Source organism: Urocitellus parryii, chromosome 4 (assembly GCF_045843805.1).
Source record: "Urocitellus parryii isolate mUroPar1 chromosome 4, mUroPar1.hap1, whole genome shotgun sequence".
Lineage (NCBI taxonomy): Eukaryota > Metazoa > Chordata > Mammalia > Rodentia > Sciuridae > Urocitellus > Urocitellus parryii.
The window spans coordinates 160,797,840-160,814,869 of record NC_135534.1 but is presented as its reverse complement, the minus strand read 5'-3'; the positions used below and the strand labels follow the sequence as shown (position 1 = coordinate 160,814,869).

Sequence of the window (17,030 nt, the reverse complement as noted above, 5' to 3'; positions counted from 1 at the left end):
AAAGTAATTCAGATGTCAGCTTTGGCAATTATTTTACTGAACTATGGCAGCCTGGAAAGGTTTTGGCCTTTCACAATTCTCCAGTCTGACTGGCAGATGCTAATAGCCATTCACAAACCAGTTTTCTTCTGTTTCCTGAGTACCCAGTATGGATACATTATCTGGCATCCCATGTAGTTACCACATGTCTAAGGAAAGTGAAAAGTAGGAATGAGTGCTACTTCCAGGTGTGGCCCTTGAAAACCTGCCCAATCATCCTCTACTGTTTCTCCCCTCTCTGATTTACAGGATAGAGCTAACCTCCCAGGGGGGGCGGGGCTTATGTTCAAGATAACAGAGCCCTCTGAATCAGTGACCCCGAATGCACTGTAGGATTCCACAGTCTAACTTTCTCTAACTAATATACCACCTAATAATTGGCTCCTGAACCATTTATGTCTCTACCACTAGTCCTGTTAATCTTATCTCTTAAATCCTTCAAAAGTATCCTTCACTCTTTGGATAAAAACCTAAATGGGGCCATAATCTATGAAAGACCTGGCCCTTGCTGGCCCCTACTTCCCAGTCTCATACACTCCTTTTTCTCTCTGCCTTCCAGACTATCAGTCATATTTTTTACACCAGCCATATTTCACTTTTTAAAATGCAGCATTCTCTTTCTGCCTCAGGCCTTTTGTGCATGCTGTTCTGAATGGCAGGAATGCGCTGTCCTCCCTTGATCTTTTGTTTTCTACGTAAGTTCTGAACTCTTATGAAGTAGAGAACAAGGATGAGAATGGTACGATGGGTTGGATCATCCTCAAGAAAAAGCCCCACCATACTCATGGCTTAATGCTTTTTATGCTTGAGGGTTGGAAAGAATTGCTGAAATGTATTCAACAAGTTGAGAGCACAAGATGTGTGCAGAACAATGTTTAATGAAAAACTGCTAACAAGGCAAAGATACGAGGACATGAGTCAGTCTAGGTAGATTATGCAATATTCTTAGATTATTATATATCCATTAAAATTAGGCTGATGACACAGTGTTAATTATTGTGTGAAAAGGAAGTGGATGAAATGTAATGATTAAGTAAATACGCTTCAAAGTCTTCTGTGGTTGAGTCTGGTTAGTGGGACTTTGAATAAGTTATTTTCTTTCCTTTATGACCCTTTATTTTTCTGTTTTCTGCACTACTTCAATATTTCATAAGAAAGCAACAACTGTATATACATATCACATTGTTTTATAATTGTGGATTTATTAACTTTTCTTCTTCCAGTGAGCTACCTGAAAGTTCTACCATTTTCATCCATGTTTCCTTGGATTAAAAATATCCAATGTAACCTGGATCAGATATTCAATGAAAAACCACCAAGGAAGAACACAAGTAAATTTGACATGAAGCCTGTAAGCAGGCCCTTATGGAGTCCCTTCCCTGCCCAAAATCAGGCCTGGCTTGCTCATTCTCAAGCTAGTTCATTGTCAGTTACTGGCAAATGTTGCTGGGGCTTAGAGAATTTTGCCCAGCCAGTTGGGAGGTCCCTAAGCCCCTGGTAGAGAGGATCAAGTATAGAGAGAGGACCACAAAAGCCAATTACGGCAGGAAAGTGAAAGAAGCTCCTTCTGCCATTTAGCATTTAATAGAACTGTCAGGGTTGTGACTGGAGACTCAGCTCCAGGAGGATCTCCTTGTCCAGCAAGTTTACTGAGTAACCAAAAGCAGGCTCCTTTCCACCTGCTTTGAACAATTATCTTGTCGAAACAACAGGCAAAATGATAGAAGCACAAAGATTTATTTTTAGTTAATAAAGATCATTTTATCAATAATAATAATAATAAATACTATAATATCATAGTTAGGCAAAAACTGTAAACAATAACCTGGGCTCTGGGTCACCAACTGAGTCTCTGGATGAAATCCAGGGGATGGGGCCTCAGGTAGAATGCAAGAATGGGTCAAAGCTTCTTTTAATGTTCTAGACTCCCCGAGGAAATACCTCCTCACCTAGGGTCTGATTCTCTCAATCTCCTTCAAATTTCCAGTTCCTTGTTTTGTTCCTTGTTCCTTTCTGATACTTTTACAACCCCAGCAATCAGAAAGAGACACACAAGGTCCCTCATATCTCAGGACAGTGTTCGTCTTGGAGGTGCCTGTCCCAGGGGTCAGGTGGGTATGATTGCTCTGTAGGTACAATGCATACCTGCAGAGGGACAGCTCATTCATGGGAAGCTCTGTCACTGACTTGTCTTACTCCCCACCTGGGAATACAGACCTGCAAGGATCTGATTCTAGAAGCTTTGCTGAGGAGGCTGAATGCACCGGCCAAGGGAAGCTTTACAAAGCACTAACGCACAGCTACAAAGATAGATGTCTGATTCAGATATGTTAAAGCTCCTAGGACAGTTCAGAGAAAATCAGACCTGGATATTCTTTGGAAACAACATGTCTCAGAGTAAGATTTTCCTCCTAATTAGTATAAAATGGGTTTTCTAGCATTGCAAATTACAATTGGAGGTAGATGATGGGGATCAGATCTAAGATGAAGAAACCCTCAGAGCAGGGCATGTCATTGCTTGACACTCAGTGACAGAATGTAACTGGGGAGCGTGAATTTGGGTATGGGTGGCCAGTGGGGCATAGCCGAGGAGCAGAGTGATGGGGATATTGGAGCTGCTCTTGGCACAAGAGACTTTCCTGTCTCCATTTCACTGTGGGATGGACTACTCACAATCTCCACCCTTCTGTCCCCTACTGCTCACTGCCCTGTGACTTCCTGGTCCTGAGTGGCCTCTGCAAGGCCTTCTGGAGAGGAATGCCTGCATCACAATTCCTGACACACTGCCGTCTTCAGCGACTCCTGCCCACTTCTGATTTGAGTAAGCTCCGGTTTCCTTTTGCTGTGACCTCCTCCCTCTTCTCTCATGCTCATCTGATCTTTACTGGAGAGGCCAGCAAACAGGCATTTCATCTCTTCAGTAGGTCCTCTCTCACTCTCACCTTGCCCCTCCGTCCTAGTCTCCTTTCTCAATCCATCAGAGGCCTCAGAGTCACTCTGCCTTTCTCAGGACTCCCTGGCCAGGCATTCATGGTCTCCCGGGCGCTGCCCACCTTGCCTCCACACCACGGCTGCATCTGGGCTCCACCCTGACTAAAGCTCATGTGTGCCTGCACAGCCTGGAGGCTTCCTAAGGGCCAGGGACGGTATGCTCCGAACCCTTTGCCCTCATCTTCGCACGTTCACATTCTATCAGTATGGAAGAGTAAAAAGCAAAACCAAAACACCTTAAACAATAGGGAAACAAACTGATGAACGTGTTACTTAGCCTGATTTAATTACCTTGCACTATAAGTATCAAGTTGTACCCCATAAATATATAAAATATGATATATCTGTTAAAATAATATTAATAAAAACCCCTACAGTCTCTTTTAACTCATCTGTCCCATACAGAATGTTCTTCCCTCCTGTCAACATCCATAGCACTTTGTACTTTCTGAGTAACTGAGGTTCCTGCTTCAGTGTTCCTACCAGCATTGAGTCCCCAGAGCAGGATTTGTGACTAATTTGTCTTTGTACCCTCCAAACCTTCCCCAAGGCACCATTAATTTGAATGATTTAGCACAGGAATGAATTTCTCACCTGCGACTTGGCAATTAATTGTCACATTTGCTCCCTGCACTGTTTTGACGGTGCTTCCTACGTCCACAGTGACTGCAGGCTTCTCTGTGTTGACCACGGTCATTCGCGATGTTTTCACTAGCGGCTTTCCTGAAGATGGGAAAGAGCGTGAAGTGTCACTTGACAGCTATGGCTGTGGGGCATTTTGTTGAAACACAGGAAAACCAATGAAAATTGTCTCTGCACAAGATAAATTGTCTACCCACCCACTGACCTGCCTTCCCCGGAGCTCTCAGAAAAAGCAAGGATTGAAGAGTCTGAAGACAGAGCACGGTACACCAATTGGGATGATTGATGCATTTTAATCATTAAATTAATAAGTGACTCTGGAGGTTACACTTTTAGGGTTTAGTTTTTAAATTTTTTTGAGAAAATTGTCAAATCACATTTAGTTATAGGAAATAATGCAGGGCAGTGTCCCTGTAGTATGTTGTTTTTAAGTCCTTTGGATATAGACCAAGGAGAGGGACAGCTGGGCCAAAAGGTGGTTCCAATCCCAGATTTCCAAGGAATCTCCATACTGCTTTCCATATTGGCTGCACCAATTTGCAGTCCCACCAGCAATGTGTGAATGTGCCTTTCTCCCCACATCCTTGCCAACACTTACTATTGTTTGTATTCTTAATAGCTGCCATTCTGACTGGAGTAGTTGTGATTTGCATTTCTCTAATTGCTAGAGATGATGAACATTTTTTCATATATTTGTTGATTGATTGTATATCACCTTTTGAGAAGTGTCTGTTCAGTTCCTTGATCCGTTTATTGGTTGGGTTTCTTTTTTCTTTATTGGTATTTAGCTTTTTGAGTTCTTTATATACTCTAGAGATTAGTGCTCTATCTGATGTAAGTGTGGTAAAAATTTGCTCCCATTCTGTAGGCTGTCTATTCACATCACTGATTATTTCTTTTGCAGAGAAGCAGATTTTTAGTCTGAATCCATCCCATTTATTAATTCTTGATTTTAATTTTTGTGCTATAGGAGACTTATTAAGGAATTAGGGGTCTAATCTGATGTGATGGAGATTTGGGTCTACTTTTTTTTCTATTAGATGCAGGGTCTCTGGTTTAATTCCTAGGTCCTTGATCCACTTTGAGTTGAGTTTTGTGCATGGTGAGAGATAGGGGTTTAATTTCATTTTATTGCATATGGTTTTCCAAGCACCATCTTTTCTCCAATACATTAATGTTTATGCAGCACAATTCACAATAGCTAAACTGTGGAACCAACCTAGATATCCTTCAATAGCTGGATGGATAGAGAAAATGGAATATTACTAATATTATTAAAAGAAAACAATGGGATCTTACTCAGCAATAAAGGAGAATAAAATCATGGCACTTGCAGTAAATGGATGGAGTTGGAGAACATAATGCTAAGTGAAGTTAGCCAATCCCCAAAAAACAAATGCTGAATGTTTTCTCTGATATAAGGAGGCTGATTCATAATGGGGTTGGGAGGGGGAGAATGGGAAGATCAGATGAACTCTAGAGAGGGCAAAGGGGAAGGAGGTGAAGGGAGGGGACATGGGGGTACAAAAGATGGTGGAATGAGATGGACATCATTACCCTAAGTACATGTATGAAGACACAAATGCTGTAAACATACTTGATATACAACCAGAGATATGAAAAATTGTGCTGTATATGTGTAATATGAATTGTAATGCATTCTGCTGTCACATATAACAAATTAGAATAAAACATTTAAAGAAATAGTAAAAGAAAAAAAAAGAAATAATGCAGAGCAATCAATCCTGTGCCCACTGTCCAGCTTCTCCTAACAGGAACATCTTACAAAACCAGAGTATAATATTATAATACCAATATTGCATCAGTAAGGTTATATTATAGAGTATGTCCATCACTACAAATGATCCCTCATGATATCTCCAATCCCTCTTTAATTCTTTGGCATACATTAGTAGAGTTTCTATTTCCTTAATTTTATCATTTCAAGAGGGTTATATAAATGAAATCATGTATAATTTATGTATGTAACTTATTGTGACTGGATTTTTTTTCAGTCAGAAAAGTTCTCTGGAGGTTCACCCAGGTCTAACATGATGTCATGGTTTATGTACCAATGTTTTGTTCCTTTTTATTGCTGAGTCGTAGTCCATGGCATGAACGTACCACAGTTTGTTACCATTCATTTGCTGAAGGACATCTGGGTTGTTTCCAGGTTTTGACTGATACTAATAAAGCTGCTTAAATATTTTGGGATAGGTATCTGTGGGAACAGGTCTTTATTTCTCTGGCATAAATGCCTAGGAATTTCTAGGTCAAATGGCAATTACCTGGTCAGTGTTTTTAGAAACTGCTGAATCATTTGCCAGAGAGGCTATACACTTCACCTGCCACAAGCAGTTTGCCTTGGTGGGAAGGAGCATCTTTGCCCTCCCTGCCCCCATCCTCTGGGGGTTCCTGTTTCAGTCTGTCTAAGAGGGAGGTTGAGGCTCCCTACTCAGGCTTTGCTGGTATGTGGTGGTGGGTCTCAGTGTTTTCCCTGGTGCTTGGCCAGAGAAGACCAGTATTTTCTAAGCATTTTCTGTCCGGCTATGCTGCCCCTTTCCTGGTCCTTTAGTTGGAAACAGCGAGCTTTTAGTCAGGGCTTTCCAGTACACATTGGCATTTTCTGGTAGTCAGCTTCTTCAGCTCCAAGTTTGGGATATCTGAGCCAAAAATAGAGCTCAACGAATTTGCAATTAGTGAGTTGTGTGAGCTGTTCCTTAGTTTCTAGTGTCTCTGACCAATCAGCTTTCTTCTCTCCACTTTACAGTCTTCTTATGTGTGTTCCATATGTAATGATCAGGGGTTTTAGTTGTCATTAATGGGAAGAATAGGGAAAAGTTCAACTAAGCCATCTAGACCATCTTCCCGGAAGTAGAAATTCTGTGCACATTACATTTTAATGGGCTTTTATCAGCTGAGTAGAAAATATAGCACTTCATGCACAGGACCATAAAATACAATGAAAAGATTCATTTACTGAGTACCTTGGGGAAATAAGGGTCCACATGAGATCATTTCATATACCTCAAGCCTAATCTTTTGTAAGTCAAGTGGATTTAATTTTGTTTTAACGATTTTATAGGCAGGACATTCTACAACAGTATTCACTCTTCTCTGCCCTCGTTAAATGTGGAGGAAACCTTAATTTAGAAATGCGCTTTGGAGTCTTACATCTGCTTTTTATACTTTTTGCTGTCTCCTCATGTATTCTTCCTTTATTCCTCTTTTGTGGTCACATAACCTCCTGTTAGAAGCTGTCCCTCTTTATCCTCCTCTCCCATTTTTGATTTCCTTGCAGATGTAGGACACCAAGCTCACCGGAACTGTGTTTAAGAATGGAAACTTGCATAAGAGTGCTCATGGGGGGTGTGCATGGGCTCCCCATGTTTATGGGGCTGTGTGGGGCCTGTTCCCTTACTCTGCCCATCTTCCGCACATCTGAGATTATGTATGCTGTGAAGTGAGGATGAGTAATTCAGTACTACTATGTTGTGTCTACATTACAAATAAATGCAGGGAAATAACAGGAGAAGGCAGATGGAATAGCACTGAATTTCTGTTGGCATACATACCTTCCCTCTCTGCTCTTTGGAAGCTACTCAGCTCTACCTTCAAATCTGCACTAAATCTAAGCTGCATCTCTGGGCTGTAACTTATGCTGCCTTCAACTCTACCTGGACAACTGCGTGGCCTTCCTGGTCTCCTTGCTCCAATTCTTGCCTCACTATAGACTTTTCCTGTGACAGCCAGAGTGATCTTTCTAAAACATGAAACACGTCACATTGCTTTTCTGTCTCAATTTTCCAGTGCTTTCCAGTGCCATAAAATTTTTAGTTCCTTTTTATGATCAACTGTCCCTTACACAATAAGCCCTGCAACCTGCCCCCCTATCTCACTGAGACCACACTCCCTGTGAGCCACTATGCCCCAGCACTCCAGCCATCCTCCTCTTCTCTAATCCAGCTGCTTGTTTCCCTTGGCTGTTCCCTGTCTCTGACACTCTCCACCTACAGATGTCCACATGGCTCTCTTCTTCTGGTCATTCAGATCTCTGTGCAAGTAATATCTCTAGGTAGGACTCTTCCCAATTGCTCCACTTAATGCATACACCCACTTGCTCCCCTTCAGGAGCACAGATGTATCTCAATGACAACTTACATTTTGACAAGACTACAGGTACCAGAAATGTCCCTGTGTGTCCACTACACCCCCCTATTCCACTGTTCCTCATCATGCAATCTCCATAAAAGGAGGGAGATTTCATGATCTTCTTCACTCCTGCCTAGTCCTGGAATATAGTAGGTCCTTAATGAACATCCATTCAATAAAAAAAAAAAACAAAAAAAAAAAACCAAGTATGGTGTGTGATGGGCATTTTCTGGACACCCCCACCCCCATAGCAATGCTGAGGAGAATCAGTCAAAACATCACTATCTTTTATATAGATGAGGAACGTAGGCTCAGAAAGTCTCCATGGTTTGTCCAAAACCACAGAGCTGGCAAATAATTAGCCTAAACTGGACACCAGATCTTTGACCTAAAGGCCAGTGCTTGCTACAGGGGGTCCCAAATCCTTGTCTGCAGACTGGCTGCCTCTGAATCCCCAGGGCACTTGTTAAAAACATAACCTGTCCTACTCCAACACAGGAGTTGCCTCACTGTGTTGTAAAAACAACTGTGCCAATGGGGAAATGAGGTTAGGGACCAGAGTTTTAGACTCACAATTACCAAGTTATTTTTCCTACAGGAATTTTAATAATAAAGGTGGTTTTTATAGCTGCAAGTGTATAGCTATAAAATTCAAATGTCCCTGAATTAAATCCAGCCCTTAATTAATTATGTTGCGCTTTTGCTGAAAAGTAATGGCCTTTTTTTCCTGTCAGTAGAGGTGTCGTGGTTAGCACAGCCCACTTCTCCTATGTTTCTATGCCCTTCTCATGAGCCATTATTAGGACAAAGCATGAGATTACTCAGGTATTTACAACCAACGAAACTCTATAATGAAACAAGGCTTCCAGTCAATCTCCTCATGCCTCTTAGAAAAATATTTATATGTATTTTTCAGTTTCAATCTCGATCTACTACATCTGAATCTCAGGTGGGGGTGGAATCTGTAATCTCTATTTGGCACAAGTTCCTGGGTGATGCCCATACACGGCCTGGTTACTGTTCTGTGCATGGGCTCTATCTCAATTTTATTTAACTGGTTCTTCTGCTTCCTGACAAGGGATTTCTTTTGAGACATCACTAGTTCTCTATTAGAATTCTCCTTCAAGTCAGAACTCTTAATTTAACATTCAGCTGAAAAGATAAATATCAACATTGGCCCATTTTAGGTCACATGATCACTTGGCCATGGAGAACAGCTGTGTGGGGGCTGCCACGGGACACCAGCACGTTTGTGTGTGATTGTCGATATGAACAAGAACTAGTTTAATTACAGAACTTAATTAAGCAGAAAAAAAGTAAGGAGGTAGAAAAGGAGTGAAATGATAAATGATGTGTTGGTGCTAAGAGAACGCTAAAAAATGGTCTTGGTACCCTGTACCAAAAAGTCATTCAGAGTAGGCAAAACAGAAGAAGTGCTGTGGGAGTGAAGTCACCATGGCAGAGTCCCTGAAGCAAGAGTGCTCCTCAGAGATCCGTGTCACAGACATGCTGCGAGCAGCCATTCAGTTTTAGCAAGTTGGCATAGGGCTACAGATCAAATTTGTGATAATTCATGGAATATTGATAGGGTTGACAGATTATCCCTTCACTTAATCTGTAAAATTACTCATTTTCTAGTTGGATGAGAGCTATCCACAGAAGGAGAATAGGCCAATTTTTACATCTGCATCAATTTAAGAAAAATGTAAAAAATGGAAATAAAGGCAAACATTTCAATTCGTCAGGCCTAGTGTGAGGAATCAACTCCTCTAAGAGAATCAGGCACAGAAAAAGAAGCATTGGGAGAATCCTTTTTGCTCAGCTCCTCCAGACCACAGCATACCCCTTGGCTTTTGGACTGAAGTTCTTGCTAGAAGTAAAAACGGGGATTTGGGGCCTCACAGGTGTGCAAGGCCAACCTCTGCATGAAGGGTAAACCTGAGATGTGTGTCAGCATCCACGGATGTGAAGCGTGCCCAGGAAGGACCGTGAACTCATGATCCCATTAGAACGGAGGGATGTGCAAACCAGGCCTGCCCTGCTCCTGAGGAACAAGGCCCTCTGGACACAGGCAGGGACAGATGGGCGGCCCTGGGAGTTAAGGCTCAGAACATATTCCTTTGCATGGGCTGGGCTCCAGCTCAGGCCACTTTCCCTTATGTGTAATTCCGGTACAAATTAAATCCATTGGGAAAAAAATATGAACATATGTGCTTGAAAATCTGTTTGGCCCTGTATAAAGGTGACTGAGAGAGGAGCCAGAAGAGATGGAAGGTTTGTTTTTTTAAATGAGGCCAAGGGCAGAGAGCATTGTAAGTAACTTTTTTTTTTTTTTCCTCAGTGCTGAGTTCCAGGCCTCCACTAGTAGAAACTGTTTGCAATGACACTCTGCCTTCCTTTTTAAAGTCACATTAGAGACTGGGTTGCTATCAACCAAGGCCTTTTCCTCTTCTTCCTGGCTACACAGCTAGATCATTTCCCAGCCTCTGTGCAGTTAGACAGAAGCACAGGACTGAGTTCTAACAGATTCAATAAGAACAGAAGTGGAGAGCTGCCACTTTTTGGCCCAAACTACAAAAATGCTCTTGTGCAAATCTCTGGTTTAGATTTTTATGTGAGCAAGAAATCAACTCTATTAGCTATCATATATTTATAGGTTTGTTTGTTATAACTGTTGGCAAGTGCCGATTATATTTGTTGACTTACTGAATGAATCAAATGAGTCTTCTTTCAGTCTTCTAACATTGTGTGTCACAAATGTCTTTTGAAAATGATTTCCCCATCCTTTGCCATCAAAAGTAAATTACACTTCAAAGATTTCAGGCTCTCGCTGTTCATTTAGAGGCACCTGGGCCAGGAAGTGTGCATGTGTGTTCATTCTCAAGAAGAGAGACTTATTGCAGATGACTTGGAAAATGAGCAATGATAGAAACAAGGACTGCAGGAAAGGTTTGGAGACCGAAAGCTCCAGAAAGGCCAAATGGCAAGTCAGTCGGAGATATGAAACCAAATCTAGTAATGGGTAAAATCTTTCTAAAGTGCTGTTTGGATATGAATTTTGGGTTTTGTGCATCAGGAATGAGCAGCCAAAAATGCACAATGAACTAGTGTGCCTGCAGTAGATACAGGCATGAGAAGTGATAGCCTGCATGTCAAGAGTCAGTCTGGACTCCATCATTATATATAGAGAAGGAACTAGACAGCTTCTATTTCGAAGCATGCTAAGGGTTTCAATATAATTCAAAGAATCAATTTAAACATGATGGATTCTCCCTAGATTGGCATCAGTACCTGAACAATGTCAAAAGCTTGGGAGTCACATGTTGCAGGCCATGTTGGAGGTGTCAAAGAATCCCCATTTCCAGAGAAGCGCTGAACCTACAGATGCTGCCTCTCTGGTGACCCCTGTGAGACCATTCGTGAAGACAGTCATGATGTCCCAGCAGACTCCAATCTCAATTCAAGAGAAAGGTGAAGAAGATCGTGGGGCCTTATAATTAAAATATTGAGTATACAGCAGAATTTTGGCACAGAGCAACAAAGTATTATACTATCTCACATACTTTCAACACCTGAAATTAAGCAAATTATGTTTACTCCAGACTTAACCAATGGATTATTACCAACTTGTAATGAGTGAGTATGTTAAAGTCCTGTCTTAAAAATGCCAGCCTCAGTTTCCACTGCGGCCTTCACAGGTCTTTTGCAAGAATCACTAAAATTAAGCCTCCAATAATTTCCTGAAATGAGAATTCTCAGTTGAAGAATTTAAGACTCATGAGTTAAGGTGAAGGAACCAAGATCAGCTGGTATCAACAACAGCGTATACACCTGCCGTTAATAATCATAGGCACTGCTTATGAATGTCCAATTACCATTCCTTGCTGGCCAGAAATTTTTCAGAATCTTGCTACTTGGCAAATTTAACAAGTGTTGCTTTGTCATGGATGATAGTCTGGAATAATGGTCTGATTCACATTGAGTAGCTCAGGACTTAACTCCTTGTTGTCCTGCTACCTTTCTTGGAAAGTCTCTTTCACTTCCATTTTCTGTCTTTGGAGTTAGCATTTGAGTTTTCAGTCAACTCTATTAACTTGGGTCCTCAGAGAACTTCTCCTTTCATCTGTTCTTTTTCCAAGACTTTTCTCCAAAAGTTGTAGTTTTCCTTTGTTATCTAGGCTTCTATTTCCCAAATGATAAACAGAGCCAATTTCCAATGTTAGAATTTCAGGTAAGGGGAGTTTATAGCTGGTTGTGGTGGGTGGTATGGTTGTCCTTTGTATGCAAGAGATTCATAGAACTCTTAGGTCTAAAAGAGACCCCAAGAGTGCAACTATTTAAACTTCTCTGTTTACAATCAGGAAACAGGGTTATAGTTCTGAATCTTCTCCTAAATTTGGTAATGAGGCCAATACTTTCCCTAGAATCTTATTATTTATTTTAGAATCTTATTTATTACTATAGTAAGTTTCCTTTTTTAGTAATAGTAAAAAATAAATGTTTTTCTTCCATCCAAACCATTGCATGGTTTTATTTGGTGTAATCTAACTGAATAAATTGAGATTATACTTCAGTAATACTTAAAGGATCTCTGGGAAATGAAGGGTGATATATAAGCAGAGATATAGAAAGTGGAAGATCTAGAGGGTGCCAGCAGGCTCCAGGCTTTGTTCAGAGTATAGACATAAATTGGTTGGGTTCAGTTAAAAATATAAGATTAAAAGAAAAGGTATGTGTTGTTTTAAGAATGTTTTTGGTTTTGGCTTCTCTGGAAAAACTGGAAACTCTAGCAACGTTGATTTCTATTTTTTTCTTTGGCAGCAGTGATATTAAAATGAACTATATCCTTCTGACAGGGTATGACAGGTCGACATCTTGCAAAGATGTGCATATCCTTCCTAATCCTGAAACCTATGACACGCTGGAAGGGAATTAAAGTTACGGATGAAATTAAGGTTGCTAATCAGTTGAATTAAAAATAGGGATATTATCCTCAGGTATCTATAGGGCTCAGTCTTATCACTTGTGCTCTTTTAATCAGAAGAAGGAGAACAAGAATGTGTCAGAAGAGGGAACATGAGAAGGACTCAATCCACCACTACTGACTTAAGATGAAGGAAAGGGACCAAGAGCCAAAGAATTCAGTGGTGTCCAGAAGCTGGGAATGGCACTCAGTTTATAGCCAGCAAGAAAAGAGGGATCACCACCTTAGGTTGCCGGGAAATAAATTTTGTCAACAACTTGAATGAGTAGGAAAAGGATTCTCCATGATAGCCTTCAGAAAGGAATGTAGCCAGTCCACATCTTGATTTCAGCCAGTACCAGTCTTCTGATATACAGAAAAGTAACATAATATATTTATATTATTTTAAGCCTAAGTATGTGGTAATTTGTTATGGTACAATAGAAAACTAATACACAGACCATATACACTGTCTAGGTCACCAAAGTTATCAAGACAATGAAGATATATAAATGACCATGTGAAAAGATGTTCCACATCACTAGCCATTATGGAACTGTAAGTTAGAAGTCACCATGAAAATCACTTCACAATCATGAAGACAGTGGTAACAAAAGCAATAGATAGTAAGAGTTGGTAAGGAGGTAGACACTGGGCCCCTTACCCATTGCTAATAGAAATGTAAAATGGTGCCTCTACTTTGGAAGAATTAAGCAGTTTCTTAAAAAGCTAAACATGAATGTACCACACAACTGAGTAATTCTACTCTTAGGTACATATACCAAAGAGAAATGAAGCATATGTCTACACAAAAAACTTGTACATGAATCTTTATAGAAGCATTACTCATAACCAAAAAGTAGAAAACAACTGAAGTTTCTATCACCTAATAAAGAGATGAATAAAAGATGCTACATCCACAGATAGACCATTATTCTACCCTAAAAAGAAATGTTATTCCAAAAGAAGGATTATAGCATACAAGCTACAACATGGATGAATCTTAAAAACATTCTTATTATTATATTAAGGGAAATAAGTCAGTAGCAAAGAACCATGTATTATATGATTCCAGTTGTATGAAATGTTCAGAATTGGAAGATTTATAAAGATACTGGTACATTAGTGGCTGCCTAGGGCTGGGGGATGTAGGATGCTACTGGGGAGTTATGACTAAGCTGTATAGCATTTGTTTTGGGGATAATAACAACGTGTTCTAAAGTTGAGTGTGGTGACGAATAGATGTGCAACCCTGAATATACTAGAAGCAACTGAATCGTGTTCTCTAAGTAGGGGAGTTGTAAGGTACATACATTATACTCAGTGAAGCTGTTAAAAAACACTAGAGTGTAGTGATGCTCACGAAGTTTTATAAATTTGCTAAATAAATCTTTGGCACACTCACAATGGGCAAATTTTATGATATGTAAATTACATGTTAAAACAGATGGAAAAACAGTTTTAAGGTAGGTTAAAACTGAGCAAAAAGGGTTTGATGGATTTAACATTTTCTTGGTATTGGAGGGTGAACATTGTGACTACTGATTATCTTGCACAAAAAATGAGGAGTTGTTAGAATTTATTTGAAATTCTGTTTAGTTGATGTGTCTTCAGAGTAACTACTGCAGGACCCTTAGGACCTAAAGAAGTGAGTAGGGCTTAACTTATTCCTGAACATTCCCAGACTGCAGGACTTTTATAGATATGTGAATACCTGGTGTGTGTGTGTGTGTGTGTGTGTGTGTGTGTCTCTCTCTCTCTCTCTCTCTCTCTCTTTTCTGGTGCCGCTGTGTTAGGTTACTCAGGTTTCTGCCACTACCTCTTATAATTATTCAGTTGAAGTAGATGACCCCCCAGGAGAACAAGGCAGCAAGTGTTTGTGTCATGATTTCTTCTGCATGTTCTGTGTGGAGTTCTAGACCAGGGCCCCATGCTTAGTACCATCACATGATGCTACAGCCTCTCCTAGGAACCACTAACCAGGGCACACATCCCACTTCCCATCTGAACACACAGCCTCTCTGCATCCCCTTGGATAGATGTAGGAGCTTCTTTTCTGGGAGTGAGAGGGGTTTGCTTGGGCCATTTGTACTCTTTCACGTCCTCCAGTCCACTGGGGAGCTGAGTAAGTTTGATTTTCCTGTTCTATTCAAATGCTTGGGGTCATTGGTGGACATTGCACAGTTCTGTACTTGAGGAAAACTTAAGGGCTTTTGGCTACTCAGTACCATGTCAGATAATGAGGTTTCCTGGATGGTAGCTTCATTCCATCAATGGTGATTACCACCCAGCTCAGAGTGACATCAGGAGCATAATCAAACCTATGTTTCCCTTTGATCTAATGCACTGGAACAGATTTTCTTTTGTCAGCCTTTGTCGCTGGTGCCAAGGCCCTCTCTGAAACTAGCCCTCTATGAAGAAAACCGACCTCTGGTTAATAGAACTGCTGGATGAAAAATTCAGAGATGCCAATTTGAAATGAATTACATTATGAAAAGCTTACAATGGTTTCTTTTATTGTAGTTACTAAATCGTGATGGAGAGCGGCAGATAGAAAAAATTAAAAAAAAAAAAACCAAAACCTTTTTATTTTTATTTTCCCAATGAGGTTTCTCTGATCTCTTTTTTAGTCGCAATATGTGTCAACCATTCAACTCACACCACACACACACACACACACACACACACACACACACACACACAGAGAGAGAGAGAAAAAAACATGCCAGGAAAGGAGAAATCTTTTCTCTTTCCCTTCCTGTGAAAAATTCAGATGAGCTCATCTGTGTTCTCTCCTTTCAATGAAAGATACACTCAGCCCTCATCTTCTTCTCATTTTCCATTGATGATGTCAGGCAGGCCTTACAGTATCTCTTTTGTGATCTTATAAAATCAGTTACGACTGAAAGCATTTCCCTTTTGGCTATGACTTCATCAGTAGTCTACACCTGGAGAGGCCCTTGTCTGCACTGGTAAGTGGAGCTAACCTCTGATCCAGGCTGAAGCAATTTACCAGGAAACTACTGCTTTCCTTCAAAACACTGCCTATGCCATTCAGATTTGGAAGGTTTCTGAGCAACGAATGTGGCGGAGTGCTAAATATTACTGGCTAAGGTGGCGCTCCAATCTCTGTATACCTCAGAAACACCTCTTTACCTGGCCAGGTTTAAACCTGGACACAATAATCCATACTCAGAATGTTAGGTCTGTGACATATTGGTGACATTCTCATAATTCCTGCCCTGCAATCCTTCCCTCCACTGTAGGCCATCTCAGCTACACTCTGAGCAGTAAAACAGGCATTCACTTAAGTATTAACTCAGGACAGAGGAAGTGTGTGCCACAGGGTCCACATGGCTGTGCGTTTCCTGGGCTGTACAAGAGAGGAAGATAAAGAAACATTGGCCATCTCTTGTAGGGTGTCTCGAATCTGAAACTTAGAATATATCGTGGACACCATTTGGACAGAAGCCAAAGGTACTAAAGGGACAATATTTTGCAGGCCCAAATAATGCAGAGCAAGACAGGTTTGATGGAGTTAGTGTGTCTGAAACTAAATATAGTATTTTTGTGTTTAAATAAAATAGTATTTTTTGTGTTTAAAGTTAAATTGTATAGAAAGGAAGTGCTGGAAGTAAAATGAGACCGAGAGTCACGATGGGCAAACACAATGAGAAAGGTTTTGCTGTGGCCAGTGAGAGTTCATGAGGCCTCTCTCCCTGTGGCCCTTGTGAAATATTCCTCATCATAAGTCAACTCCCTTGCTCTGAATCCAAGTGTGCCAAGCACTTTCCAGATGGCTAAGTCAGCTTCCCCAGTGGCCACTGGGACATGGAGAGAAAGTTGCTCTGAAGCATTTGGGTCTCTCCTACTGTACAAATAAGTCGACTTTGGCTTTATGCATTATCCTAATAATTAATATCCAAAGGATATCGAACACTTGCTACACATCAGGCACAAGTCTAAGCATTTTATGTGAATGAGTACATTCAGTCTCCATAAGATCTCTCTGATTCTGGTACATTTAACAGATGAAGAATCTAAGTTAAGTTTAAAGAAGTTGCTCAGAGTTTTGCAGCTTAGGAAGTGACAGACCCATGATTCAAACCTGGATCCTGAGGCTCCAGAGCTCACAGGCTTAACTGCCATGCTATGCCTGCTCTTGTGAATCATCATTAACAAATATCCCTGAATCTGGTCAGGTGCACTGACAAGGCAGAAGTCCATACTTTCCTTATGAAAT

The 17,030-nt window shown here is 40.7% G+C and overlaps 1 protein-coding gene across 1 annotated transcript in view; it reads right to left on the bottom strand.

Moving 5' to 3' along the window:
- Nucleotides 1-17,030, bottom strand: part of Adamtsl1 (ADAMTS like 1) — a 904,315-nt gene that overhangs the window by 56,218 nt on the left and 831,067 nt on the right. Inside the window, exon 22 of the mRNA XM_077797045.1 lies at nucleotides 3,625-3,753. Within this exon, the coding sequence (XP_077653171.1) occupies nucleotides 3,625-3,753 (129 nt within the window). The remainder of the gene's footprint in view (nucleotides 1-3,624; nucleotides 3,754-17,030) is intronic.